The following is a 26,918-nucleotide window of genomic DNA, read 5'->3' as shown; positions in this document are numbered from 1 at the left end:
GATTAATAGTTACGGGAGTTTTGGCCACACAAGTTAACTTTGTAGCTAAATTAATAGGTATAAGGCTTTCCATAGCAGTGAGTTAAGAGTGGTTTTGTTAGCAAATAAAAGCGTGGCACATCAGTCCACATCACCTGTTAAATCATGCTCCGCACCCACCGTTTCATAATTAATCTAGAGCTTTAGAAGGTAACGTGTTTCTGAGTAGTTTCCTCTGAATTCGTCTACCAAAAAAGAACTTTGTTTTGCAAGAAAACTTACATTTTGAAAGTGCTCTTCAAAGTGGTGATCTTGTCAGTGTTTTCTACTCATTTTGAAAAAAGTCAGAGAATAAAAGCTGTATTTAATGTGTGGTTTTTAAAATCTTTTCTTACTTTCTAGTGATTATTTAAAGAAAAATCTTTGTTATAACAGTATGTCAACAAACAAAGCTCACTTAATCCTCATGATAAGAGAATAAATTTTATACTGGTAGCTTTACATTATTTTTTGAATGTTAACAAAGTGAGGAGATACTATTTCAACTGCTGTATCTGCTGTTGAAGAACAGGTAACAGCAGATACTCATGACTCAAGTATCTTGGTTGCACAAATCTGGGGGTGCCTGAGTGGCTCAGTCCGTTAAGCGTCTGCCTTTGGCTCAGGTCATGATCTGGGGTTCCTGGGATGGAGTCCCGCATCAGGCTCCCTGCTTCTTCCTCTGCTTCTGCCTCTCTCTCTCTATTTTTTAAGAATAAATAAATGAAATCTTTATTTTTTTATTTTTATTTTTTTTAAAGATTTCATTTATTTATGTGACAGAGAGAGACACAGCGAGAGAGGGAACACAAGCAGGGGGAGAGGGAGAGGGAGAAGCAGGCTTCCCGCAGAGTAGGGAGCCCGATGCGGGGCTCGATCCCAGGACCCCGGGATCATGACCTGAGCTGAAGGCAGACGCTTAACGACTGAGCCACCCAGGCGTCCCAATAAATGAAATCTTTAAAAAAAAAAAAACAAATTTGGTAGATTTCATAAAATTTGCCTGATGAGGGCAAAATGGGTGAAAGGGAGTGGGAGGTACAGGCTTCCAGTTATAGAATGTGTAGGTCATGGGGATGAAAAGTACAGCATAGGGATTATAATCAGTGATACTATAATAGAGTTACATGGTGACAGACAGTAGCTGTGCTTCAGTCACTGTTTTGTACATCTGAAACTAATGTAACATTATGTGTCAACTATACTTCAATTAAAAAAAAAAAAAGTTCCAGGATTGATGAGAGCTTAAAGATAATCTAACACAGGGCGCCTGGGTGGCTCAGTCGTTAAGCCTCTGCCTTCGGGTCGGGTCATGATCCCAGGGTCGTGGGATCAAGCCCCGCATCGGGCTCCCTGCTCAGCAGGGAGTCTGCTTCTCCCTCTCCCACTCCCCCTGCTTGTGTTCCTGCTCTCACTCTCTCTCTCTCTGTCAAATAAATAAAATCTTAAAAAAAAAAAAAAAAAGATAATCTAACCCAGTGTTTGTAAAGCTTTTTTGACCACAGTGTAGAATAACTCTAGATTATATTCTGTTTTTCGAAAATGTTGATTGAGACCCTCAAAATGACCCACAATTTGGAAAATACTGATCTAGTCCAGGCTTCATATTTCACAGCTAAGGAAGCAGTTATAAATAGTTTAAGTGAATAGAGCATGCGTCTGATTCCTAGAGCATAAGAGTCAGAAGCCATTTTTCTAGATCCTATCAGTTTTTTTTTTTTAATTTTTAAAGATTTTATTTATTTATTTGAGAGAGAGAATGAGAGAGAGCACATGAGAGGGGGGAGGGTCAGAGGGAGAAGCAGACTCCCTGCAGAGCAGGGAGCCCGATGCGGGACTCGATCCTGGGACTCCAGGATCATGACCTGAGCCGAAGGCAGTCGCTTAACCAACTGAGCCACCCAGGCGCCCAGTTTTTTTTTTTTTTTAACAAAAAATATATTATACAGTACACATGAGCCAGAGTTGTTTTTTTGTTTTTTTGGGGGTTTTTTTTTACTGTTACACCTCATCATTCTTCTTTTTTATCAGAGATCTTCTCTTTATGTGAAAATATGTACCTTAAAATTAGGATAATGGAAAATTTTTTTTTTAAAGATTTTATTTATTTGACAGAGCACAAGCAAGGGGAGTGGCCGGCAGAGGGAGAGGGAGAAGCAGGCTCCCCGCTGAGCAGAGAGCCTGATGTGGGACTTTATCCCAGGACCTGGGATCATGACCTGAGCCCAAGGCAGACGCTTAACCGACTGAGCCACCCAAGTGCCACAAGATAATGGAAAATTTTAAGTTATGGTTCAAGGAATGTGGTCTCTTTTCTTTAGAGGAACACCTACACGAATATTGCCACACCACTGTGTAACTGAGTCTATGAACTACGATGTGAAAACATTTGGATCTTCTCTTCCTGTTAAAATAATGGAAGCCTTGACATTGGCTGAAGGTGGGTGTCATTTTCCATTTGCCTCTATTAGCAATTCAGAATGCAGCCTGGCTCTGGCTCAGATTGAAATTTGTGCTTTCTCTGATATACCTTCACTTAAATGGGGTAGAAACAGGTAATGTATTTGGTTTTCACTGTAATTGAGAAATGTAATGAATTTGAGAAGCAGAATGAGTTTATTTTTAGCACAATCACATTACTTCTTTTATGGTTGTAAACACTGCATATGCAAAACTCGGTCTGATTTCAAAAGTTGATCGGGTGTATGAAGTTTAGCTTTAAAAAAAATCAAAACACTGCCTCACATTATTGGGTGTGATAATACAGTAAGGTCAAGTCTTACTACCTCCATTTCTGGATCCTGTGTAGTATCCCAGAGGTTATATGTACACATTAGTGTTATCAGTGTGGTGTATCTTTAGAAGATTCTGTTGGCAGAGAATTAGAGTGGAAGTTTGAAAGATGCAGTCACACAAGTGTTAGAAAGGCAGCGGTAAGGATGAGGGGTTGGGTGACTTGAAGAGCAAAGTTCAGAGCATCCTCAGTGATGTTCCCAAGGCATTTTTATTTATGATGCAATTATAGATTTTTGTGATTTTCTGGAACAGTGTTTTTCAAACTGCAGGTAGTAACTGAAATCAGTTTAGTGGCTCATGGCCAGCACTTAAAAAAACAGAATGCAGAATATCAGAGTGCATTTCATATAACAGTGCTTGATAACTTGTTTGTTTTATTTAAATTGTATGTGAATGCATCATGATATAAAATGTATTTCATACTGTGAATGATAATCAAAAAGGGTTAAAGTACTCCATTCTAGAAAGGAATATTTCTCATCAACTTGAACTTGCCTATCTTTCCTATGAGTCCTTGAGAACTCAGGTACAGTGATTTTCAGACAACTAAACTTCCACTAACCTCTGTCATGCACTGTTTTTGTTTTATATATTTATTTTTAAGATTTTTAATTTATTTTTGCGAGAGAGAGAGGGAGAGCGCACGCAAGAGAGCATGTGCATGCGCAGGGGGAGGGGCAGAGTCGGAGATGCAGACTTCCCACTGAGCCGGGTGCCTGATGCGGGACTTGATCCCAGGACTCTGGGATCATGACCTGAGCTGAAGGCAGACACTGAAGGTGACTGAGCCACCCAGGCGCCTTGCACTGTTTTTGTTTTAAATATATATATTTTTCTTTACTTTTCTAAAAATTTCAGCTTAAATTATATTTAAACCTTTTAACATACTCCTGGTTCATGCCACCAGACTTTTAATAACAAATAGTACACAGCCTCAGAGGAGAGAGTCCCTAGAAATTAGGATGTTTAAACTGAGGGGTGTGTAAACTGAAAGAACTTTTCCCTATATGGAAACCTACCAAGTGCTGTGTGTTAAGTCAGAGACCTCAAGGGCTTACCAGTAGAGTATTTGGAGCTGCTTTATTGCTTTCAGAAAAAGAAAATATTGAGCAGATATGCTCATTCAGCAAAAAGCCCACACTTAGCCTAGGCACGATTTAGTATTTTAGCTTGTACATTATTGATGCCTTTTATCTTGCCCTTCTTTAGGCATGCAGAGCTCAAATTAATTAAATTTCTAGGGCTAACACACTGAGGTGTACTACCAATGCTTACTACAGCAATATACTAATTTAGTTTTGTCAGTTAATATGGGATGTAACCCACGTGGTGTCTAGGTGGCTCAGTCGGTTAAGCGGCCGACTCTTGGTTTTAGCTCAGGTCGTGGGATTGAGCACTGTGTGGAACTCTGCGCTTAGTGAGGAGTCTGCTTAAGATTCTCTTCCTCTCCTCCCTCTGCCTCTCCCTCGTGCTCTCTCTCTCTCTTTCTAAAATAAATAAATAACTCTTTAAATATCTCTTTAAAAAATATGGAATGTAACCCTTGATGTCTGCATATAGTGAAGTGATTTATCATACTTTTAAAGAAAGTATTCAAAAATCACATTCTTTTGAAGGAAGTTTTTCCTTGAAATTTTTAATATATTTAATGGGAGAGATTATTATTTCTGTTGCTGTATCAAAGTAAAATTACAAATGTTACTAAATATTATAGAAAGTAAGATACCTGTTTATAACCAATATTAAAAGATATTAAACCTAAGTCCAAAATATACTTTTTGCCTTCAGATACATTTCTAAATGTGGTTATCAAAGTTAAATGGATTTCTTGTTTTGGATATTTATGATTCTTGAATTACTCAAGAGCATTTTTGATGAGAATGAATCTTTTTTTATGTGGTAATTACTTTTTTATATATATAGACACACATATACATAAAGAATGTAGCTATAAAGAAGATCTTGGTAAAAGGAATTTTAAGGTTTTTTTTCTTCTTTTTGTTTTTTTAACAGTTTTTCTTATTAATGCTTTAAGTTTAATTATGTACTTTTTTTTTAAGTTGATGATCAGCTGACTGTTCACATAGATGAAGGTGGATGGGCTTGTCTGGTCTGCAAAGAGAAACTCATTATTTGGAAAATTGCTCTGTCACCTATTACTAAGGTAATTGCTATTTAGAAAGCTAGAAGGAGATAGAGGAGAGGATTACCAATTGGCTCTTGGTTTTTACCCTAAAGCTCTAGAGTTGTTAGAGGACAGTAATCTGAATCTACTCAAACATTATGGATTTGCATTTTTGTTATGATATGAAATACTGAGCATGCATATACATTTTTGTATTGGGAAAAAAAAGTTTCTCCCATTTAATTTTAAACTAGATCCATCTTATTTACATTTAATAACATTAGAGACTTCAAAATTTTTTAAAGATTTTTTTATTTATTTATTTGAGACAGAGAGAATGAGAGAGAGAGAGCACATGAGAGGGGGGGAGGGTCAGAGGGAGAAGCAGGCTCCCCGCCGAGCAGGGAGCCCGATGCGGGACTCGATCCAGGGACTCCAGGATCATGACCTGAGCCGAAGGCAGTCGCCTAACCAACTGAGCCACCCAGGCGCCCGAGACTTCAAAATTTTTAATGAATGTTATAAATGTCATGTCAGTCTACCTAATGAGGTTTAAGGCTAAATGCCATCCACATAAGCTAATGAATTGAGTTTTTTTATTTCTAAGATAGGACTGTTTCACTAAATCTGCTGAATGATGCTCAATAGGGAAAAACAGGGGCATCTAGGTGACTCAGGCAGTTAAGCAGCCGACTCTTGATTTTGGCTCAAGTCATGATCTCGGGGTCCTGGGATTGAGCCCTGCGTTGGGCTCTGTGCTCAGCTGGGAGTCTGCTTCAGGATTCTTTCTCCCTCTGCGCTTCCCCTCCCACCAAATAAGTAAATAAGTCTTTTAAAAATAGGGAAAAAATGATACCAATTTTACTAGTTACTAGTTTAACTTTCGGTTGTCAAGTTTCTCACATAGGATTATCATTTGTGTTTCCAAGAACTTATTGTCAGCAACCTAATTTTCCTGTGTGTTCCATATCAGGCATCCTTCCTTGCACCAATCACTGGTCTGTTGTTACTGGGCCATTGTTCTCTTGGAACTGGGGACTCGTGCTTATGTGAACTCTTGGCATCTGTGGCCTTTGTACTGCTGCTGCCTAGAAAGTAGTATTTGTAGTTGAGAGCATAGGCGAGGAGACGTCCTGGGGGCCGTGATGAGTTAGCAGAAGGAGCCTGATATCTGGCTGAGGCTAAGAAATATTTCTGGACAACTTGGTATAATTAATTATTCTGTGGTCATGCTGATTTTAGATGTCAAATAAACAAATCAAGACTAGCCTGGGAGAATTCCATACATACATCTCTTAACCAGTAGACTTTTTTTAGTCCAGAAAGGTATTGGGCTAGTTGATATTCAGTGTCTGGTCTACCTTTTAAGTTTTCCTGATTCTGTATCTCTTAAGATACTTTGTTTTGAAATTACTGAAAGCCCTGATGAAAGCCTGATCAAAAAGATGTGAGAAGAAAGAATATTTATAGAATGGTATTTCCAGCAGTGAATCAGAATCTAAAATATGCAGAGAAAGAAAATAGTGAAGTCAAGTGCATATTCAAAAAACTTGGATTTGATGTGAAAGATTTTTTCTTTGGGTTTCTTCTTTAGTTATCTGTTTGCAAAGAACTTCAGCTGCCGCCTAGTGACTTCCACTGGAGTGCTGACTTGGTGGCTCTCTCTTATTCTGATACTGCAGGTGAAACACATTCTACTCAGGTAGGTGACTTAAATGCTTATTGAAATATATTTTTTTTAAATAAGGGAGTTGTAATATTAGAGGAATCATCCAACCTGATCCGGAGACATAACTGTAAAGCCACAGGAATCAAGGCACTCGTATTGGCAGATAGACACATAGAGAATGCAGATACAGAGGTGGCCCTTTGATCTGTGACAGAGCTGCAACAGCAATTCAATGGAGTAAGGATAGTCTTTTCAGTAGATGGTGTTGGGACCATTGGTCATCCTTATGCAAAAAAAAAAAAAGAGAGGGGCACCTGGGTGGCTCAGCTGTTAAGCGTCTGCCTTCGGCTCAGGTCGTGATTCCAGGGTCCTGGGATCGAGCCCCACATCGGGCTCCCTGCTCCGCGGGAAGCCTGCTTCTCCCTCTCCCACTCCCCCTGCTTGTGTTCCCTCTCTCACTGTGTCTCTCTCTGTCAAATAAATAAAATCTTTAAAAAAAAAAAAAAGAAAGAAAAGAGAGAGAGAGAGGAAGAAAGAATTTCCCCCTAAACTTCCTGTCTTATACAAAGATTAACTCAAAAGGGATCATAGATTTAGATGTAAAACATAAAACTATAAATTTTTGGAAGAAAACAGAAGAAAATCATCATAACCTGGGGTTAGACATAGAGTTCTTGGAAATCACCAAAAGCATGATTCATAAAAGAAAAAAATAGATAAATTGGACTTCCTCAAAATTAAAAACTTGGCTGTGTCAAAGACAGTGACAAGAACAAGAGACAAGCTACAGACTGGGAGAGAATATTCATAAGCCATATCTTATGAAGAACTTGTATCTAGAATGTAAAATGAACTCTCAAAGCTTAATAAGAAAACAACCCAATTTAAAAACAGGGCACAGGACTTGAACAGATACTTTACCAAAGAAGATATAAGGTATTACAGAGATGTTCACATCATTAGCCATTAGGGAAATGCAAATTGAAACAATAGTGAGATATCACAGTACACCTATTACAATGGCTAAAATACAAAATACTGACACCACCAAGTGCTGACAAGGATGTGGAGCAACTAGAACTCATACATTGCTGATGGGAATGCAAAATGGTACAGCTACTTGATTTTCGCTTTCCACTGAAGTTGAAAGACACTTGCCATTATGACCCAACAATTCCATTCCTGGCTGTTTACCTCATAGAAATTAAAACTTAAGTTTACACAAAAAACAGTATATGAATGTCATAACAGCTTTATTTGTGATAGCCAAAGGTGGAAATAACCCAAATGTCCTTTAACAAGTGAATGAATAAACAAATGGGTTTCATCCACAGAATGGAATACTACTCAACAGTAAAAAAGGAATGAACTCTTAATACAGCAGCAACCCAGATGCATCTCAAAGACATGCTGAAGTGAGATAAGCCAGTGCTTAAAGGTTACATTCTATATGATTTCATTTGCTTGACATTCTCAGAAAGACGAAACTATAATGATGGAAACTGGTTACCGGGGTTAAGATGGGGGAAAGATGTGATTATTAAGGGATAGTTAGCACTAGGGAGTTTGGGATGTTTACGGGACTGTGCTGTGTCCCTATATTGGTAGTAGTTAACATGGGTCTATACAAGTGTTAAAATTAATAGAACTGCACAACAAAAGGAAAAGAAAGTCAATTTATAGTCTGATAATTTTTAAAATATAAAAAGGAGGGGTTTTGTCCCCCCTAATTTATGTTAAATAGTAAATTCCCCTAGTTTCTTTTTATCAGTGTCACCAGACTCCCAGTTTCAGGGTCCTTTTTACTGTGATTGCCGAGTGTTATGGTCTTGTTTCAAGGCTGTTGCTGTCATGGTTGCCACCAGAGAAGGATCCATCCGCTATTGGCCAAGCCTTGCCGGTGAAGATATCTACACAGAGACCTTTGTAGATTTGGGAGGTGATAAGACTTACAGTTTCCTAACAGCAGTGCAGGTATATGATGGGTTTTCTTTCATATTTATTGGAAAGCTGTGATTTGGCTTGGGAGTGATATGTGAATGACTAAAAATTGTTTTGGATAGACCACACAGGCCAGGCAGGGATCAAAAAGAGGCAAGAGAAGAATGTAAGGGTCTAGGAGTTGAACAGTTTGACAAAGGAAAGCCCTTCTAGGACTCTGAAATACCAATATTAGGTCGTAGCCCATGGTATTCATTTCTTTCAGAAACATTTTCTGACAGTGACTTAGAAACCCTTAGACATTATGAAAAATGGCTTGCTAATGTACACTTTGCAAGTTTACCAAAGAACAAAATGTGATACTTGATTTGTTGAACCTGCAGTGTGGTGAACCTACAGTTTAAAAATCAGAATTAAAAAAACACCACTCAATTAAAAAAACAACCAAAGTTTCTCTATGTAGAATTAATAGTATCACGTATTAGTATCATGTAATAGTATTCATAATTAAATCGTTTTAGTAAAATGACTCTTTTTTTATTCTTTTAGATTTGTTTTAAGGTACAGATGATAGATGATTTGTTTCTGTATCAAAGCATTTTGTGTTAATGTTCTTTATCTTAGTTATAGATGCATAACTTATTTACAATATTTGTTCATAGGGAGGAAGTTTTATTTTGTCCTCATCGGGAAGCCAGCTGGTTCGGCTGATACCTGATAGTTTAGGAAAGATTCATCAACACGTTCTGCCTCAAGGTCAAGGCATGCTTTCAGGAATTGGTCGGAAGGTCTCTTCTCTTTTGGGAATTTTATCTCCAAGTAGTGATCTCATCGTAAGTTGATAAAATGATTTTGTTTTACAAGCTTGTTTCTTCATGAAATCAGTAAGTTGGAAGTTTCCTACGAAGTTGGTATTGCCTCCGTGTGAACACTAGCGTATATGAAGTAAAACTTTTGATCTTTTCAGTGAAGCATTTTTATCGTGATCAAATGAGTTCATACTAATCCTCTCACAAACCCTGTAACTTTAATATTCTTAAATCATACAGATTCTCTTATATGTACATTCTTTGAATTAAAACTGTTATATAAAATTACAAATGTGTTTAAGGACCAGTTTTGCTTTTTGACTTAACCAAAAGTGTGTTCTCCACTCCCATGACTCTGGCTATTTGTGTGGATGACTCAAATCTAGATCTGTCGGCTGGGCTTCTGCCTCAGGCTCTGGAATAGTGAAGGGAGGCCGAACCTGGAGCATCTACTCTCTGCTAGGGGCTCTATATTTGTTATCTCGAGTAATATGATGACCTGTAACGTAGAGCGCTTTCTCTCCAGTTTGCAGATAAGGAAATAACCTCAGTGACATTTATGTAAACTGCCTGAGGTTGCACAACTACTCCATGGCAGATACGTGCCCAGCCTCTGATTGAAAGCACATTTTCTTCTCACTGTGCTGTTTCCTTCTTTTTTTTTTTTTTTTTAAGATTTTATTTATTTATTTGACAGAGAGAGATAGAGAGCCTGAACACAAGCAAGGGGAGTGGCAGAGGGAGAAGCAGGCTTCCTGCCGAGCAGGGAGTCTGATGCGGGGCTCGATCCCAGGACCCTGGGACCATGACCTGAGCTAAAGGCAGAAGCTAAACAACTGAGCCACGCAGGCGCCCCTGTGCTGTTTCCTTCTAATTGAGGTTGCTCTCATCATCTGCTTTCTTGATGGTCTTCGAACCTACAGCCTAACATGTCTGAAAACAAATTGCTCATATTCCCTCTTCTCTCACATTTTCTACACCAAAAGTGTGTGTAAAACTCGTTTCTCTTTTGGCCTGTTTATTTCTGTTCATGACCTGTCACTTTTTTCAGTGACCCCGGTATAAACTCTTCATTGTGTGTGTGTGTGTGTGTGTCTCCCCTGCTATAGCAAATTCCGTACTTACCAGGCACTATAGATTTGACTTCTGTCATGTCTCATTTTCATCCCTATCTTTTACTTCCATTGTTAAGCCCTAATCTGCACTCTTGGTAAATTTCCCCTAAGCTCTTGGTGCCAGTTCAATTTACTCTCTGTTGGCTCCCTTATCCCATTAGTGGCCAGAAACATGGTGACAGGAGAAATGGAGAAGATTAGGGCTTTAACTCAAAACAGTTGTGTGCCCAACTAAAAACATAACTGTACTTCATAACCAAGTACATACTTGAAAAGGTGAAATAATCTGTCTACAAACTTGCCATTTTCATTTTCCTATAACACAGCTCTTGAGTTCAAAAGCCATTGATAATATCTTGTTTACTGGGTTTACAAACTCACATTCAGGACTCTGCTGTGTGTCCCTAATTTTTCATTTGAGCATTATTTCTACTTCTTTTCTAGTTATAGTCTACATTCCAATGTAACAGGACTACTTGTTCTCTGAAAGACCTTATAACTTTCCCACAACTATACTCTTTGTGGGCTGTCTGCTTTTGTATTTCTGCCTATGGAAATCTTCCCTTGCCTTCAAGGTCCATTTTAGGATCACTCCTTTCTTTGAATATTAAACAAAGAATTCCGCTAGGATTACTAATGGAATACTTATAAAATATATAAAATTTGAGTTTCAGAAAAGTAGTTCATTCACATTAGAACTTAAAAATCTATAAACGTAACTTTTTTCTTCTCTCCTCTCCATACAGCTTTCAAGTGTCCTTTGGGATAGAGAGAGAGCAAGCTTTTATAGCCTGACAAGTTCAAACATCAGTAAATGGGAATTAGATGATTCTTCAGAAAAACAAGCACATAGTTGGGATATAAATAGAGCCCTTAAGGAAAACATCACTGATGCGATTTGGGTAAGGAAAAATATTCATCTTTGTAATTCACACTTTTGAGTATATGAGAATGCTCATTTCTTTAATTGTTTTATTTATTAGAACATATTTCAATGCAGTGTAGCTTTTAGCGATCAGATAAACAGAAATAGGGCGTTCAACCCCTAGAAATACTGGAGCTCACTGATTTACTTAGTAGTTTTTAAAATGCATATATTATTTATTCAATAACTATTTGAACTGTTTAGTAGGTGCTGGGAATACAAAGGTGAAAAGAAATGATCCTTACACTCATGGAGCTTATGTTATTGATATTTTCATATAGGGATCTGAAAGTAACTATGAAGCTATTAAAGAAGGGGTCAACATTCGGTATTTGGATTTGAAGCAAAACTGGTAAGCAATTAGTTTGTCATCAAGAATATAGGTAGTTGTTTGGAAAAATAATGTTTGTTGTAGAATGATGAGCAATCTTGCTATCTGTTCTTCTAATACTATTCTCATCATACTTTTATACCTTACTAAATGGTTTTGTGTCCTTTTCTAGAGATGCTGGTTCATTTGAGAAATATAGGCAGTTCTCAGCTTTCAGCTGCATATTCTTATATTAGTAGTCTGCCCTAGCTCGAGACTCATCTTTCCTGCTCTCATGGCTGGAGCTTCTCTTTCTTCACACTGAGAGATGCCCTCCCTGCTGCTGTGTGTACTCCATGCTGCCATCCTTCCCTTCTCAGTGGAGATACCAGACATACTTCTCCAGCCCTTTTGCTTTAGTAAGCCTATGTTTGTGGTGATATAGAAGAAAGGAAGGTAGGGTGAGGTTTTGTCTTGGCAGTACAAGTGAGAACTCACTCAGGGTTTGTATTCACAGTGAATTTCCTTTTAGAGACAATGCTCCAAGTGGCGCTTAAGATCCTAGGTTAGTCTGATAAAGTTAATTTATCCTGTGTTATTATTTAGTTTTAATACCAAAGGTCATATGGAACTTAAAAACCATTTGTAACATGGCTTCCATGAGAAAGTTCATAATGAGTACAAATATATGACTTGTCATTCTTCAAAACACAACTTACCAGAAGTTAAGAGCAATTTTTATGTGTTTTAGAGTAATTTAGTTTATTTAGTAGAACAAATTCTACTTGTTTTTTGGAAGGATATTGCAGTTCTGCTGTATAATTTTTCTTAGGCTCTTGAGAATGTCAGTAAGATCCTTCTTTATAGTTTCTGAAAACCTTATAGGAACTATCAAAGAGGTAAAAATAATAGTATATATTTAATTTCCATAAGTGGCTTAATTAAATATAGTTTATGTGTTTTCATGTATCTTTTTTTTTTTTTTTAAAGAGTTTATTTATTTATTTGACACAGAGAGGGAAAGTACAAGTAAGCAGAGAGGCAGTCAGAGAGAGAGGGAGAAGCAGGCTCTCCACTGAGCAGGGAGCCGGACATGGGGCTCAATCCCAGGACCCTGGGATCATGACCTGAGCCTAAGGCAGCCGCTTAACCGACTGAGCCACCCAGGCGCCCCTGTTTTCATGTATCTTTACCAGACTTTCAGAAATTTAGAACTGCTGCTAGGACACAGCCCACGTGGGCATATGATGCAGACATTTTCACATAGTTTTCAGAATGGAGATGTGGACTGAAAAGAGAAGAGAAACGTGCTTAAGAATTGCTGGACTGGGTCAGAGACCAGGCTCCTCTCCCCCATTGTTGTCATGCTAACAAGATGCTTGTGGGGCTTATGAGACACAGCTTTTGTTCTCCTGGTGATCCATACAGAGTGTCCATATCTGCATACCTTTCTTCTATTTAAGAATAGTGTTTGTCTTCCTGATGCTCACTGATGCTCCTTGATCTTTTGCTTGTTTTGGCCGGGTTTGCAACCTAGGCATATATTTTCAGGGAACAGGCTTATAAATTCTTTTACTAGATTATTACTGAGCTCAGATAGCCTCGTTTTAGATGTGAAATTGGATTTTTTAAGTCTTAAGTATATTATCTTGTGTATAGTCATGTAAAAATTTATTGTTAAATTTTTACTGGTTTGCAAAATTTAGATTATCTACCTGTCATCTCTGCTACCTAAAATTGCTTCATGTTTTTTTTTTTAAATGTGAAGATGTTTTTATAAAGATGTCAAATAAAACTGGTCTAGCACCACTCTCTAAGGAATTCTATTTGTTAGACATGTCTCCATGACTCAGTGGCACCCCAGTGATAGTCTTTAGAGTAACTTCAATACAGAGCCTTATCCTAGGTATAACCAACTCTGCCTCTCTCCTTGGTACATTCAAGACCACATTCTCTGGGACCTCACTTGGTTTCTTTTTTTTGTTTGTCTTTGTCTTTTTGGCTGTACTTTTCATCTCTGACCTGTTTATTTTGTAACTGGAAATTTGTACCTGTTAATCCCCTTTATCTATTTTGCCTATCCCCTCAGCCATCTCCCATCTGGCAACTAAGAGTCTTTTGTTTTTCTGTTTGTTCATTTGTTTTGTTTTTAAGATTCCACATATAAGGGAGGTCATATGGTATTTGTCTTTCTGTGTCTGATTTATTTCACTTAGCATAATACCCTCTAGTTCCATCCATTTTGTCACAAATGGTAAAAATCTCTTCTTTATGACTGAGTAATATTCTGTTGTGAGTGTGTGTGTGTGTGTGTGTGTGTGTGTATACTATATCTTCTTTATCCATTCATTTCATTGATGAGCACTGGGGTTGTTTCCATGTCTCAGCTGTTATAAATAATGCTGCAATAAACATAGGGGTGCATATATATTTTCAAATTAGTGTTTTTGTTTTCTTTGGATAAATAGCCAGTAATGGAATTATTGGATCATATGGTATTTCAATTTTTAAGTTTTTGAGAAACCTCCATACTGTTTTCCACAGTGGCTTCACCAGTTTGCATTCCCACCAACAGAATGTGAGGGCTCCTTTTTTCTCCACATCCTCACCAGCACTTGTTAATTCTTGTCCTTTTTATTTTAGCCATTCTGATAGGTGTGAGGTGATATCTCATTGTGGTTTTGATTTGCATTTCCCTGATGAATACTGATGTTGAGCATCTTTTCACATGTCTGTTAGCCATCTGTATGTCTTCTTTAGAAAAACATCTATTCATGGCCTCTGCCTATTTTTAAATTGGGTTGTTTGGGGTTTTTTTGGTGTTGTTGTGTAACTTCTTTACATATTTTAGATATTAACCACTTATCAGATATATCACTTTTGAAATTCCATTCAGTAGGTTTCCTTTTTGTTTTGTTGATAGTTTCCTTTACTGTGCAAAAGCTTTTTATTTTGGTGTAGCCACAAGAGTTTGCTTTTGCTTTTGTTTTGCTTGCCTGAGGAGACATATCCATAAATAATGTTGTTAAGGCTGATGTCCAAGAGATTACTGCCTGTGTTTGCTTTTAGGAGTTTTATGGTTTCAGATCTCACATTTAGGTCTTTAATCTATTAGTTCCTTTTTATGCAAAACATTCTTCTATATCCTGTATTAGCTCTTTAGGTCACTGGCAGTATGTTACAAGTTTGGGCCAGTATTTTTGGATTCCTTTCAAGAGTCCAAGTAGAAATGATAAGAGTCCAGGAGCTGGGTGAAGATCACAGTGGAAAAAGAAATGAGAGCCATGTTAGGATTGCTTGATTTGGAGTGATGTCATTTAGTCACTAGCTGGGTTTCATTTTTTTTGTTGTTCTGTTTCTTGTTTTTAGTTGTCAGTAGAGGGCGCTTGCCCCCCATTAATATTTCTGAGACTTGAATGAAAGTTGCTGATAATAAATACTACTGAATGTTTTGGAGGGGTTGAGATTAGAGACCATTTAATTCTTTGTTGAGGGCAACAGGTTTGTTTTTTTTTTAAAGATTTTATTTATTTGACAGAGACACAGTGAGAGAGGGAACACAAGCAGGGGGAGTGGGAGAAGGAGAAGCAGGCTTCCCACGGAGCAGGGAGCCTGATGTGGGGCTCGATCCCAGGACCCTGGGACCATGACCTGAGCCGAAGGCAGATGCTTAACGACTGAGCCACCCAGGCGCCCCGAGGGCAACAATTTTGATAGACTTAAGAGAAACATATAAGCTTTAAGATAGAAAAATGTTTGTTTTCACATTGAAGTTTCTATAACTGATTGTTAAAAGTAGAAACGAAATGTTCCTCCAGACCAAAGTAAGCTTTAAAGAACAGATTAGGCCAGGGTTGGCAGCCTTTTCTTTGAAGGGCCCCAAACTATTTTAGGCTTTGAGGGCATGTGGTCTTCACTGCAACTATTCTACTCTTATCAGTAATAGCATGAAAGCATCCATGGACAATACAGAAATGAGTGGGCGTGGCTGTATTCCAGTAAAGCTTCATTTATAAAAACTCAACTTGGGCACAGTTTGGCCTGAGGGCTATGCTTTGCCGGTCCTGCATTTGATGATTTGTTGATCTTTTTTTAAAGTCAGATTTATTGAGCTGTATTTTATATACAGTAAAATTCACCTGTTTTAGTGTATAATTTAATGAATTGACAAATGCAGACTCATTTGACTGTAAGACACAATCACGAAATGGAATAGTTCCATCACCCCCAAAATTTCCTCATGTCCCTTTGTAATCAAACCCTCCTTTCCTTTCAACCCCTGGCAACTATTGATGTGTTTTCAGTTGCCTTTTTCTGAATGCCATATAAATGGGATCATACAGTATAAAGTCTTTCGAGACTTCCTTCTTTCACTTAGCATAATGCATTTGATGTGCCTTCAATAGTTTCTTCCTTTTTACTGCTGAGTAGTGGCACACTCTGTAGAATTACCAGAGCTGGGGCGCCTGGATGGCTCAGTCAGTTAAATGTCCCGACTCTTGATTTCAGCTCAGGTCATGATCTCAGGGTCATGGGATTGAGCCCCGCATTGGGCTCCGTGCTCAGCTCAGAGTCTGCTTGGGATTCTGTCTCTCCTTCTGCCCCTCTCCCCACTTGTACTCTCTTCTCTCAAATAAGTAAAATCTTAAAAAAAAAAAATTACCAGCATTTATCTATTCAGCAGTTGAAGGATATTGGGCTTCCAGTTTTAGGTAATTATGAATAAAGCCACTATAGCTATTTGCACACAGGTTTTTGTGTGAACGTAAGTTTTTATTTTTAAATATCTAGGAGTGGGATTGCTAGGTCATATGGTTAGTATCTGTTTGTAAGAAACTGACAAACTGACTTCCAAGAGGCTGCAGATCTTTCTTTTTCATTGATTAGTGATGGGCTCCTGATTTTGGCAGCCGCATGGCACCCAGCAGACAATCCATGTCTCATCTATTACTCTCTGATAACAGTAGAAGATAATGGCCACCAAATGTCTGATGCGGTAACTGTAGAAGTCACTCAGTATAATCCACCTTTTCAGGTAAGATTTCTATCTGTAAATTAAATTACAAATGACAATAACGTACTGAATTGTTTGTCCTAACCGTTGTAGGGTCAGGTTCTTTTGAGAGATTCACCTGTAGGGCTTGGAAATATTTTTAAATAGCTGGTTTTTAGGCATTGCATTTTGTATATGGGCTGCCGAGGTGCACTAGGCATTGCATTTTGTTTGCCATCTGAGACTCATTCCTTTGCACAGCCTTAGCTAAAGAGAGATGAGAGTGGAAGCAGCTGATAGCAAGCAGTTGTTTAATATTGTAAATATTGTTGAATAATGATGATGTTCATAAGGAAAAGCTTAACTGTAAATTCATTTCATTTAGCCTTATATAGTATAGTATCTAATTTTGTTAAGTCTTTATTCTTAATATGACTGTAACTAAATACTGTAAGGAAATCGTTTAATTTGTCCTTTTGTTTCAAACAAACCTTATAGTTCTGATTATGCAAGAAAAACATGCTCAGTGTTAAGATTTCTCAGGCAATGCAAAAGAGGTGTAAAGAAATAAAATTACTTCTTTAATAACAAACAGTATATATTTTTAACATTTGCTGATTTCATTTAATTAGGTCATATACTATTTCTGCTTCTGATTTTATATATAAACAAATTAACTCAATTTTCTTGTGCTTGATATCTTCACAGTGAAGTAAGAACCAAAATGTTCACCAGGGGTCACTTATAAAGTATTTGCCAATTTTAAATCAATAATAAATTAATCTTTTTTTCTGACATTTTTTATAGGCTTTTAGTTAAAATCTTACCACCATGGAATTTTCAAAATTTGCTGATTATTTACAACTCGACAAATGATTTCTCTTAATTGATGTTTATAAACTTACCCTGTCATATTTTGTAAATCATCTAGTGTTTAGGTTTTGACAAGGACAGTCTGAATTATTTTATCACTTTTATGAGATAGTGTATAAAAATATAAATTACAAAATTACACAAACAAGTATTTTTGTTTTAATTACCATTAAATGTAATCTGACATTTTTCAGTCTGAAGACTTGATCATGTGTCGGTTGATGGTCCCAAACTTTTCAAATCAGACTGCCTATCTGTATACTGAAAGTGCTGTCTATGTGTGTGCCACAGGAACTGGGAAGTTTTCTCTCCCTCGGGAGAAAATTGTCTTTAATACACAAGGTACAGTATCAGTTTCAGAAAGGATGATTAATGACTCGTTAGTCATTCTTAGCAGTTTTTATTCTCTTTCCGTAAGTATTGTTTTAAGCATGCCTCCAGGTGTTATTGAGACAGTACCAGAGCAGTAGTAGCTGAAGTCACAACCCTACTGAAATACCAATTCCCAAACTGTTATATTTATGGTCAAAAAAATAGTAATGTTTTCCCCCATAAGAGGCCAGGAAGCAAAACTCTGACACTAAGAAAAGTAATTGCTTATTCCTGGTTAGGCTAATTTATTCTGAGATGATGTTCTTTAAGTAAGTTTGTCCAGACCCCTAGCTAAGAAGAATCCCAGGTGCTGGACTCATGCAAGGGGGCTGGAATGACGGCAGAGGGTGGGGGGAGCCAGCCAGGAGTGAAAAAAAAGCCAAGCAGACAGTTTAATCAGGATTTTTATCTAAGGAGATCGGGCAGAGGGCAAAATCCAAGTGAGGCAACAGGATGGAACCTAGATTTTCTAGTTTCAACGCAAGAGCCTTGACTTTGGGTAGGGAGAATGTTAATAAGGAATTGAGCAAGCTGAGACTTTTCTTCCCTTCTCCATTGACCTACTTAATAAATAAAGATAGAAGGAGGGCAAGAGGACTCCATTGGATTGAAAAAGCTGTCATTCTGAGTTTTGCAGAATGAATAATTTTCTTTTTTGGTTTATTATACTCACTGCTATTTGGAAGGCTAGTTTTTATTTCCCAAACTGAAGGACACAGAGCCTGCTATTTCAAATAGCAACAGGTTCCTGACATTTGATTTGGAATTAAAAAGCTGAGTTCAAAGTAGGAGGAATATTGTAAAGGGAAAAAAAAAGTTCTTAGTGTATCAAGATGATTCTCTGCTTAGGGCGGTAGATTTTAGAAAGCATTTTTTTGTTATGTATGTCTGTATTTTTCTTTCTTTTAGGAGATAGTATTTTAGGAGCTGGTTCCTGCGGTGGTTTTCCTATCCTTTTTTCTAGAAACAGTGGGTTGGTGTCTATTACTTCAAGGGAAGGTGTGTCCATATTAGCAGAAGATCTTGAAGATTCCCTAGCATCTTCAGTTGCTGGACCCAGCAATGAGGTAATGTGGTTCCATAAGATTTTAAGATTTTTATCAGGGTATTTCCCACAAATGTTTTAGTTTAACAGTTTTAAAAGAGTTGTGATGAAAACATAATTCTTTTACCTCCCTCATCTCCTTTGTCCTCCTTTCCAGAAGTAGCTCCTTTTAAGTCTTGTAGCTGTTTCTGCTGGTATTTTTCTCCATATTTCTAAGTAATATCATGTGTTGCCATCTCTTAATTCACCAATATTAGACATCTGTTGATTTCCTATTACAGAAGATAAGGATTTAGGGTAACTTATAGTCCTTCCTCTGCCTTTATCATCCCCCTATAAATTTTTTTCCTTTAATGACAATGTGAATATTACTTATGGTTCACTGAGTCAAGTAATATGCTGATTACATTTCCTTCATTACTCAGCTTTATGTGACTCTTGGAGTGTTTAATGGACTAATTTTATATTTGCTTTCACTCTTCTTTAATATCTGGCCCAACTTCTCACAGCCTCCAGGAGCTCTTTAAATGCCTGTCAGTATGGTTTTCCCTATAGTCAAATCTCTAGAAACTCTGCGTCTGCTGTCATCTTGGAACTTTCCTTTTCATAGTCCACAAATCCCCACCAGGACCTGTCCCTGCACCACACACACCAGTTTGCTTGTCTCCTCTCTGCTCTGTCATCTGCCATTCCTTCTGGTTTCCATCTTCATGTGTTGTAGTTGGAATCACAGGTGTTCAGGTGGTTGCACTTCTTGCTATTGTGGGATGATTTTGACAGGGAGAGTGGGAAAAAAAACATTTTTTTTTTTTCTCTCATCTTGAAAATGAAATACCCTGATCTGGAGATTTGTATCATTCTCTTACAGGAGACTAAAAATAATATCATTTGGGGTAATTTACACTTGAATAGAATGTGAACTATGTAACTATGTAGACTATTTCTTTTTTTTTTTTTTTTTTAAGATTTTATTTATTTGACAGAGAGAGACACAGCGAGAGAGGGAACACAAGCAAGGGGAGTGGGGGAGGGAGAAGCAGGCTTCCCGCAGAGCAGGGAAGCCCGATGCGGGGCTCGATCCCAGGGCCCTGGGATCATGACCTGAGCTGAAGGCAGACGCTTAACGACTGAGCCACCCAGGCGCCCTATATAGACTATTTCTATAATTCAAAATTAAAATGATAATTTCAACAGAAAGTAACAGTTTTTTTTACTTTTATTCCTTTGTAGTCATGTGATTTTTATAATATTGCCTTATATTCTGAAGCTGTGTTATTCTACTTCTTTAAAATTTTTTCTAAATCCTTGTTTGAGTTTGAAATCAACCATTATTCTTAGTAATACACGATGAAATGAATTGTGTAAGAGCAAACCTATAAAAGGTTGTGCGGGTTATGATGAAACCCCCAGATAATTTTACTCAAAATATAATCCCTGAATTATATATATCTTTTTAAAAAAAATTGTATGTTGATCCATATTATTTATTTTTATTTTTATTTTTATTCCAGTGTAGTTAACATACATTGTTATACTAGTTTCAGGTATATAATACAGTGATTCAATAATTGTATAAATTACTTAGTGCTCATTATGATAAATGTACTCTTAATCCCCTTCACCTATTTCACCCATCCCCCACTCACCTCCCTCCTCTGGTGACCACCAGTATTTTCTCTATAGTTAAGAGTCTGTTTTTTACTTTGTCTCTTTTTTTTTCTTTGTTTACTTTGTTTCCTAAATTCCACATATGAGGGGCGCCTGGGTGGCTCAGTTGTTAAGTGTCTGCCTTTGGCAAAGGTCATGGTCCCAGGGTCCTGGGATCAAGCCCCGCATCGGGCTCCCTGCTCCTCGGGAAGCCTGCTTCTCCCTCTCCCACTGCCCCTGCTTGTGTTCCCTCTCTTGCTGTGTCTCTATCAAATAAATAAATAAAAATCTTTAAAAAAAAATAAATTCCACCTAATGAGTGAAATCATATGGTATTTGTCTTTCTCTGACCAACTTATTTCACTTAGCCTTTACTGTCTAGATCCTTCCATGTTGTTGCAAATGGCAAACTTTCATTCATTTTTATGGCTGAGTAATATTGCATTGTATGTATATATCACATCTTCTTTATCCATTCATCTGTTGATGGAGACTTAGGCTGCTTCCATAATCTAGCTATTGTAAATAGTGCTACAATAACCATAGGGGTTCATAATATATTTTTGAATTAGTGTTTTTGTATTCTTTGGGTAAATACCCAGTAGTGGAATTACTAGATCTTATGATATTTCTGTTTTTAATTTTTTGAGCAATCTCCATACTGTTTTCCACAGTGGCTGCACCAGTTTACCTTCTCACCAAAAGTGTACAATGGTTCCTTTTTCATCCATATCCTCGCCAACACTTACTGTTTCTTCTGTTTTTGACTTTAGCCTTTCTGATGGGTGTGAGGTAATATCTCGTTGTGGTTTTGATTTGCATTTCCCTGATGAGTGATTTTGAGCATTTTTTCGTGTGTTGGCCATCTGGATGTCTTCTTTGGAGAAAGTCTGTTCATGTCTTCTCATTTTTAAATGGGTTATTTGTCTTTTGGGTGTTGAGTTGTATCAGTTCTTTATATACTTTGGATACTAACCTTCTATCAGATATGTCATTTACAATGAGATTCAGTAGGTTGTCCTTTAGCTTTGTTTCATTTATTGTGCAAAAGCTTTTTATTTTGATATAGTCCCAATAATTTATTTTTGCTTTGGTTTCCTTGGCCTTAGGAGACATATCTAGAAAAATGTTGCTGCAGCCAATGTCAGAGAAATTATTGCCTTTGCTCTCTTCTAGGATTATTATGGTTTCAGTTCTCACATTTAGGTCCTTTTGTTTTGTTTTGTTTTAAAGATTTTATTTATTTATTTGACAGACAGAGAGACAGTGAGAACAGGAACACAAGCAGGGGGAGTGGGAGAGGGAGAAGCAGGCTTCCCGTCGAGCAGGGAGCCCGATGCGGAACTCGATCCCAGGACCCCGGGATCACGACCTGAGCCAAAGGCAGACGCTTAACGACTGAGCCACCCAGGCGCCCTCACATTTAGGTCCTTAATCACATTTTGAGTTTATTTTTATGTATAGTGTAAGAAAGTGGTCCAGTTTCATTTTGCATGTAGCTGTCCAGTTTTCCCAACACCGTTTGTTGAAGAAATGGTCTTTTTTCCACAGCATATTCTTGCCTCCTTTGTTAAAGATTAATTGATCATATAATTGTGGGTTTATTTCTGGGCTCTGTAATCTGTTCCACTGATCTGTGTGTTTTCATGCCAGTACCATACTGTTTTGATTACTACAGCTTTGTAGTGTAACTTGGTATCTGGGATTGTGATACCTCCTCCAGTTTTTTATTTTTCAGGATTCCTGTGGTTATATATACCTTTTTTTTTTTAGCTTTGTTTTTTTATTGTTATGTTAGTCACCATACATTACATCATTAGTTTTTGATGTAGTGTTCCATGATTCATTGTTTGTGCATAACATCCAGTGCTCCATGCAGAACCTGCCCTCTTTAATATCCATCACCAGGCTAACCCATCCTCCCACGCCCCTCCCCGCTAGAACCCTCAGTTTGTTTTTCAGAGTCCATCGTCTCTCATGGTTTGTCTCCCCCTCCGATTCCCCCCCCTTCATTCTTCCCCTCCTGCAATCTTCTTTTTTTTTTTTCTTAACATATATTGCATTATTTGTTTCAGAGGTACAGATCTGTGATTCAACAGTCTTGCACAATTCACAGCGCTCACCATAGCACATACCCTCCCCAGTGTCTATCACCCAGCCACCCCATCCTTCCCACCCCACCCCCCACTCCAGCAACCCTCAGTTTGTTTCCTGAGATTAAGAATTCCTCATATTGGGGCGCCTGGGTGGCTCAGTTGGTTAAGCGACTGCCTTCGGCTCAGGTCATGATCCTGGAGTCCCGGAATCGAGTCCCGCATCGGGCTACCTGCTCAGCAGGGAGTCTGCTTCTCCCTCTCCTGCTCCCCCCTCTTGTGCTCACGCTCTCTCTCACTCTCTCTCTCAAATAAATAAATAAAATCTTTAAAAAAAATAAAAATAAAAATAAAAAAAAGAATTCCTCATATCAGTGAAGTCATATGATACATGTTTTTCTCTGATTGACTTATTTCGCTCAGCATAACACCCTCCAGTTCCATCCACGTCGTTGCAAATGGCAAGGTCTCATTCCTTTTGATGGCTGCATAATATTCCATTGTATATATATACCACATCTTCTTTATCCATTCATCTGTCCATGGACATCTTGGCTCTTTCCACAGTTTGGCTATTGTGGACATTACTGCTATAAACATCGGGGTGCACGTACCCCTTCGGATCCCTACATTTGTATCTTTGGGGTAAATACCCAGTAGCGCAATTGCTGGATCGTATGGTAGGTCTATTTTCAACTTTTTGGGGAACCTCCGTACTGTTTTCCAGAGTGGCTGCACCAGCTTGCATTCCCACCAACAGTGTAGGAGGGTTCCCATTTCTCTGCATCCCCGCCAACATCTGTCATTTCCTGACTTGTTAATTTTAGCCATTCTGACTGGTGTGAGGTGGTATCTCATTGAGGTTTTGATTTGGGTTTCCCTGATGCCGAGCGATGTTGAGCACTCTTTCATGTGTCTGTTGGCCATTTGGATGTCTTCTTTGGAAAAATGTCTGTTCATGTCTTCTGCCCATTTCTTGATTGGCTTCTTTGTTCTTTGGGTGTTGAGTTTGATAAGTTCTTTATAGATTTTGGATACTAGCCCTTTATCTGATATGTCATTTGCAAATATCTTCTCCCATTCTGTTGGTTGTCTTTTGGTTTTGTTGACTGTTTCCTTTGCTGTGCAAAAGCTTTTTATCTTGATGAAGTCCCAATAGTTCAATTTTGCCCTTGTTTTCCTTGCCTTTGGCGATGTTTCTAGGAAGAAGTTGCTGCAGCTGATCGAAGAGGTTGCTGCCTGTGTTCTCCTTTAGGATTTTGATGGACTCCTGTCTCACACTGAGGTCTTTCAACCATTTGGAGTCTATTTTTGTGTGTGGTGTAAGGAAATGGTCCAGTTTCATTCTTCTGCATGTGGCTGTCCAATTTTCCCAACACCATTTGTTGAAGAGACTGTCTTTTTTCCACTGGACATTCTTTCCTGCTTTGTCAAAGATTAGTTGACCATAGAGTTGAGGGTCCATTTCTGGGCTCTCTATTCTGTTCCATTGATCTATGTGTCTGTTTTTGTGCCAGTACCATACTGTCTTGATGATGACAGCTTTGTAATTGAGCTGGAAGTCCGGAGTTGTGATGCCGCCAGCTTTGCTTTTCTTTTTCAACATTCCTCTGGCTATTCGGGGTCTTTTCTGGTTCCATACAAATTTTAGGATTATTTGTTCCATTTCTTTGAAAAAAGTGGATGGTATTTTGATGGGGATTGCATTGAATGTGTAGATTGCTCTAGGTAGCATTGACATCTTCACAATATTTGTTCTTCCAATCCATGAGCATGGAACGTTTTTCCATTTCTTTGTGTCTTCCTCAATTTCTTTCATGAGTATTTTATAGTTTTCTGAGTACAGATCCTTTCCCTCTTTGGTTAGATTTATTGCTAGGTATCTTATGGTTTTGGGTGCAATTGTAAATGGGATCAACTCCTTAATTTCTCTTTCTTCTGTCTTGTTGTTGGAGTATAGGAATGCCACTGATTTCTGTGCATTGATTTTATATCCTGCCACTTGACTGAATTCCTGTATGAGTTCTAGCAGTTTTGGGGTGGAGTCTTTTGGGCTTTCCACATAAAGTATCATATCATTTGCAAAGAGTGAGAGTTTGACTTCTTCTTTGCCGATTCGGATGCCTTTGATTTCTTTTTGTTGTCTGATTGCTGTGGCTAGGACTTCTAAAACTATGTTGAATAGCAGTGGTGATAGTGGACATCCCTGCCACGTTCCTGACCTTAGGGGGAAAGCTCCCGGTTTTTCCCTATTGAGAATGATATTCGCTATAGGTTTTTCATAGATGGCTTTTATGATATTGAGGTATGTACCCTCTATCCCTATACTCTGAAGAGTTTTGATCAAGAAAGAATGCTGTACTTTGTCAAATGCTTTTTCTGCATCTATTGAGAGGATCATATGATTCTTGTTCTTTCTTTTGTTGATGTATTGTATCACGTTGATTGATTTGCGGATGTTGAACCAACCTTGCAGCCCAGGGATAAATCCCACTTGGTCGTGGTGAATAATCCTTTTAATGTACTGTTGGATCCTATTGGCTAGTATTTTGGTGAGAATTTTTGCATCCATGTTCATCAAGGATGTTGGTCTGTAATTCTCCTTTTTGATGGGGTCTTTGTCTGGTTTTGGGATCAAGGTAATGGTGGCCTCATAAAACAAGTTTGGAAGTTTTCCTTCCATTTCTATTTTTTGGAACAGTTTCAGAAGAATAGGTATTAAATCTTCTTTAAATGTTTGGTAGAATTCCCCTGGGAAGCCATCTGGCCCTGGGATTTTGTTTGTTGGGAGATTTTTGATGATTGCTTCAATTTCCTTAGTGGTTATAGGTCTGTTCAGGTTTTCTGTTTCTTCCTGGTTCAGTTTTGGTAGTTGATACATCTTTAGGAATGCATCCATTTCTTCCAGGTTATCTAATTTGCTGGCATATAGTTGCTCATAATATGTTCTTATAATTGTTTGTATTTCTTTGGTGTTGGTTGTGATCTCTCCAGTTTCATTCATGATTTTGTTGATTTGGGTCATTTCTCTTTTCTTTTTGATAAATCTGGCCAGGGGTTTATCAATCTTTTTAATTCTTTCAAAGAACCAGTTTCGTTGATCTGTTCTACTGTTCTTTTGGTTTCTATTTCATTGATTTCTGCTCTGATTTTTATTATTTCTCTTCTCCTGCTGGGTTTAGGCTTTATTTGCTGTTCTTTCTCCAGTTCCTTTAGGTGTAGGGTTAGTTTGTGTACTTGAGACCTTTCTTGTTTCTTGAGAGAGGCTTGTATTGCTATATATTTTCCTCTTAGGACTGCCTTTGCTACATCCCAAAGATTTTGAACAGTTGTGTTTTCATTTTCATTGGTTTCCATGAATTTTTTTAATTCTTTAATTTCCAGGTTGACCCATTCATTCTTTAGTAGGATGCTCTTTAGCTTCCATGTATTTGAGTTCTTTCCGACTTTCCTCTTGTGATTGAGTTCTAGTTTCAAAGCATTGTGGTCTGAAAATAGGCAGGGAATGATCCCAATCTTTTGGTACCGGTTGAGACCTGATTAGTGACCTAGGATCTATTCTGGAGAATGTTCCATGGGCACTAGAGAAGAATGTGTATTCCGTTGCTTTGGGATGGAATGTTCTGAATATGTCTGTGAAGTCCATTTGGTCCAGTGTGTCATTTAAAGTCTTTATTTCCTTGTTGATCTTTTGCTTAGATGATCTGTCCATTTCAGTGAGGGGGGTGTTAAAGTCCCCCACTATTACTGTATTGTTGTCAGTGTGTTTCTTTGCTTTTGTTATTAATTGCCTTATATAATTGGCTGCTCCCATGTTAGGGGCATAGATATTTACAATTGTTACATCTTCTTGTTGGATAGACCCTTTAAGTAGGATATAGTGTCCTTCCTCATCTCTTATTATAGTCTTTGGTTTAAACTCTAATTTGTCTGATATAAGGATTGCCACCCGAGCTTTCTTTTGGTGTCCATTAGCATGGTAAATGGTTTTCCACCCCCTCACTTTCAATCTGGGGGTGTCTTTGGGTCTAAAATGAGTCTTTTGCAGACAGCATATCGATGGGTCTTGTTTTTTTACCCAATCTGATAGCCTGTGTCTTTTGATTGGGGCATTTAGCCCATTTACATTCAGGGTAACTATTGAAAGATAGGAATTTAGGGCCTTTGTATTGCCTGTAAGGTGACTG

At 38.0% G+C, this 26,918-nt stretch overlaps 1 protein-coding gene across 3 annotated transcripts in view; it reads left to right on the top strand.

The window, feature by feature from the left end:
- Positions 1 to 26,918, top strand: part of NUP133 (nucleoporin 133) — a 65,747-nt gene that overhangs the window by 746 nt on the left and 38,083 nt on the right. For all 3 annotated transcript variants that reach the window (XM_032430311.1, XM_032430310.1, XM_032430313.1), the window contains exons 2-11: positions 2,340 to 2,458; positions 4,875 to 4,978; positions 6,534 to 6,641; positions 8,448 to 8,582; positions 9,212 to 9,382; positions 11,220 to 11,375; positions 11,680 to 11,750; positions 16,596 to 16,743; positions 17,769 to 17,916; positions 18,856 to 19,013. In XM_032430311.1, coding sequence (XP_032286202.1) covers positions 2,340 to 2,458; positions 4,875 to 4,978; positions 6,534 to 6,641; positions 8,448 to 8,582; positions 9,212 to 9,382; positions 11,220 to 11,375; positions 11,680 to 11,750; positions 16,596 to 16,743; positions 17,769 to 17,916; positions 18,856 to 19,013 — 1,318 coding nt within the window. The remainder of the gene's footprint in view (positions 1 to 2,339; positions 2,459 to 4,874; positions 4,979 to 6,533; positions 6,642 to 8,447; positions 8,583 to 9,211; positions 9,383 to 11,219; positions 11,376 to 11,679; positions 11,751 to 16,595; positions 16,744 to 17,768; positions 17,917 to 18,855; positions 19,014 to 26,918) is intronic.

The sequence above is a fragment of the Phoca vitulina genome, unplaced genomic scaffold (assembly GCF_004348235.1).
Source record: "Phoca vitulina isolate PV1807 unplaced genomic scaffold, GSC_HSeal_1.0 scaffold43, whole genome shotgun sequence".
Classification (NCBI taxonomy): domain Eukaryota; kingdom Metazoa; phylum Chordata; class Mammalia; order Carnivora; family Phocidae; genus Phoca; species Phoca vitulina.
The sequence above is the reverse complement of the archived record's forward strand: the minus strand, read 5'-3'. Positions and strand labels throughout refer to the sequence as shown.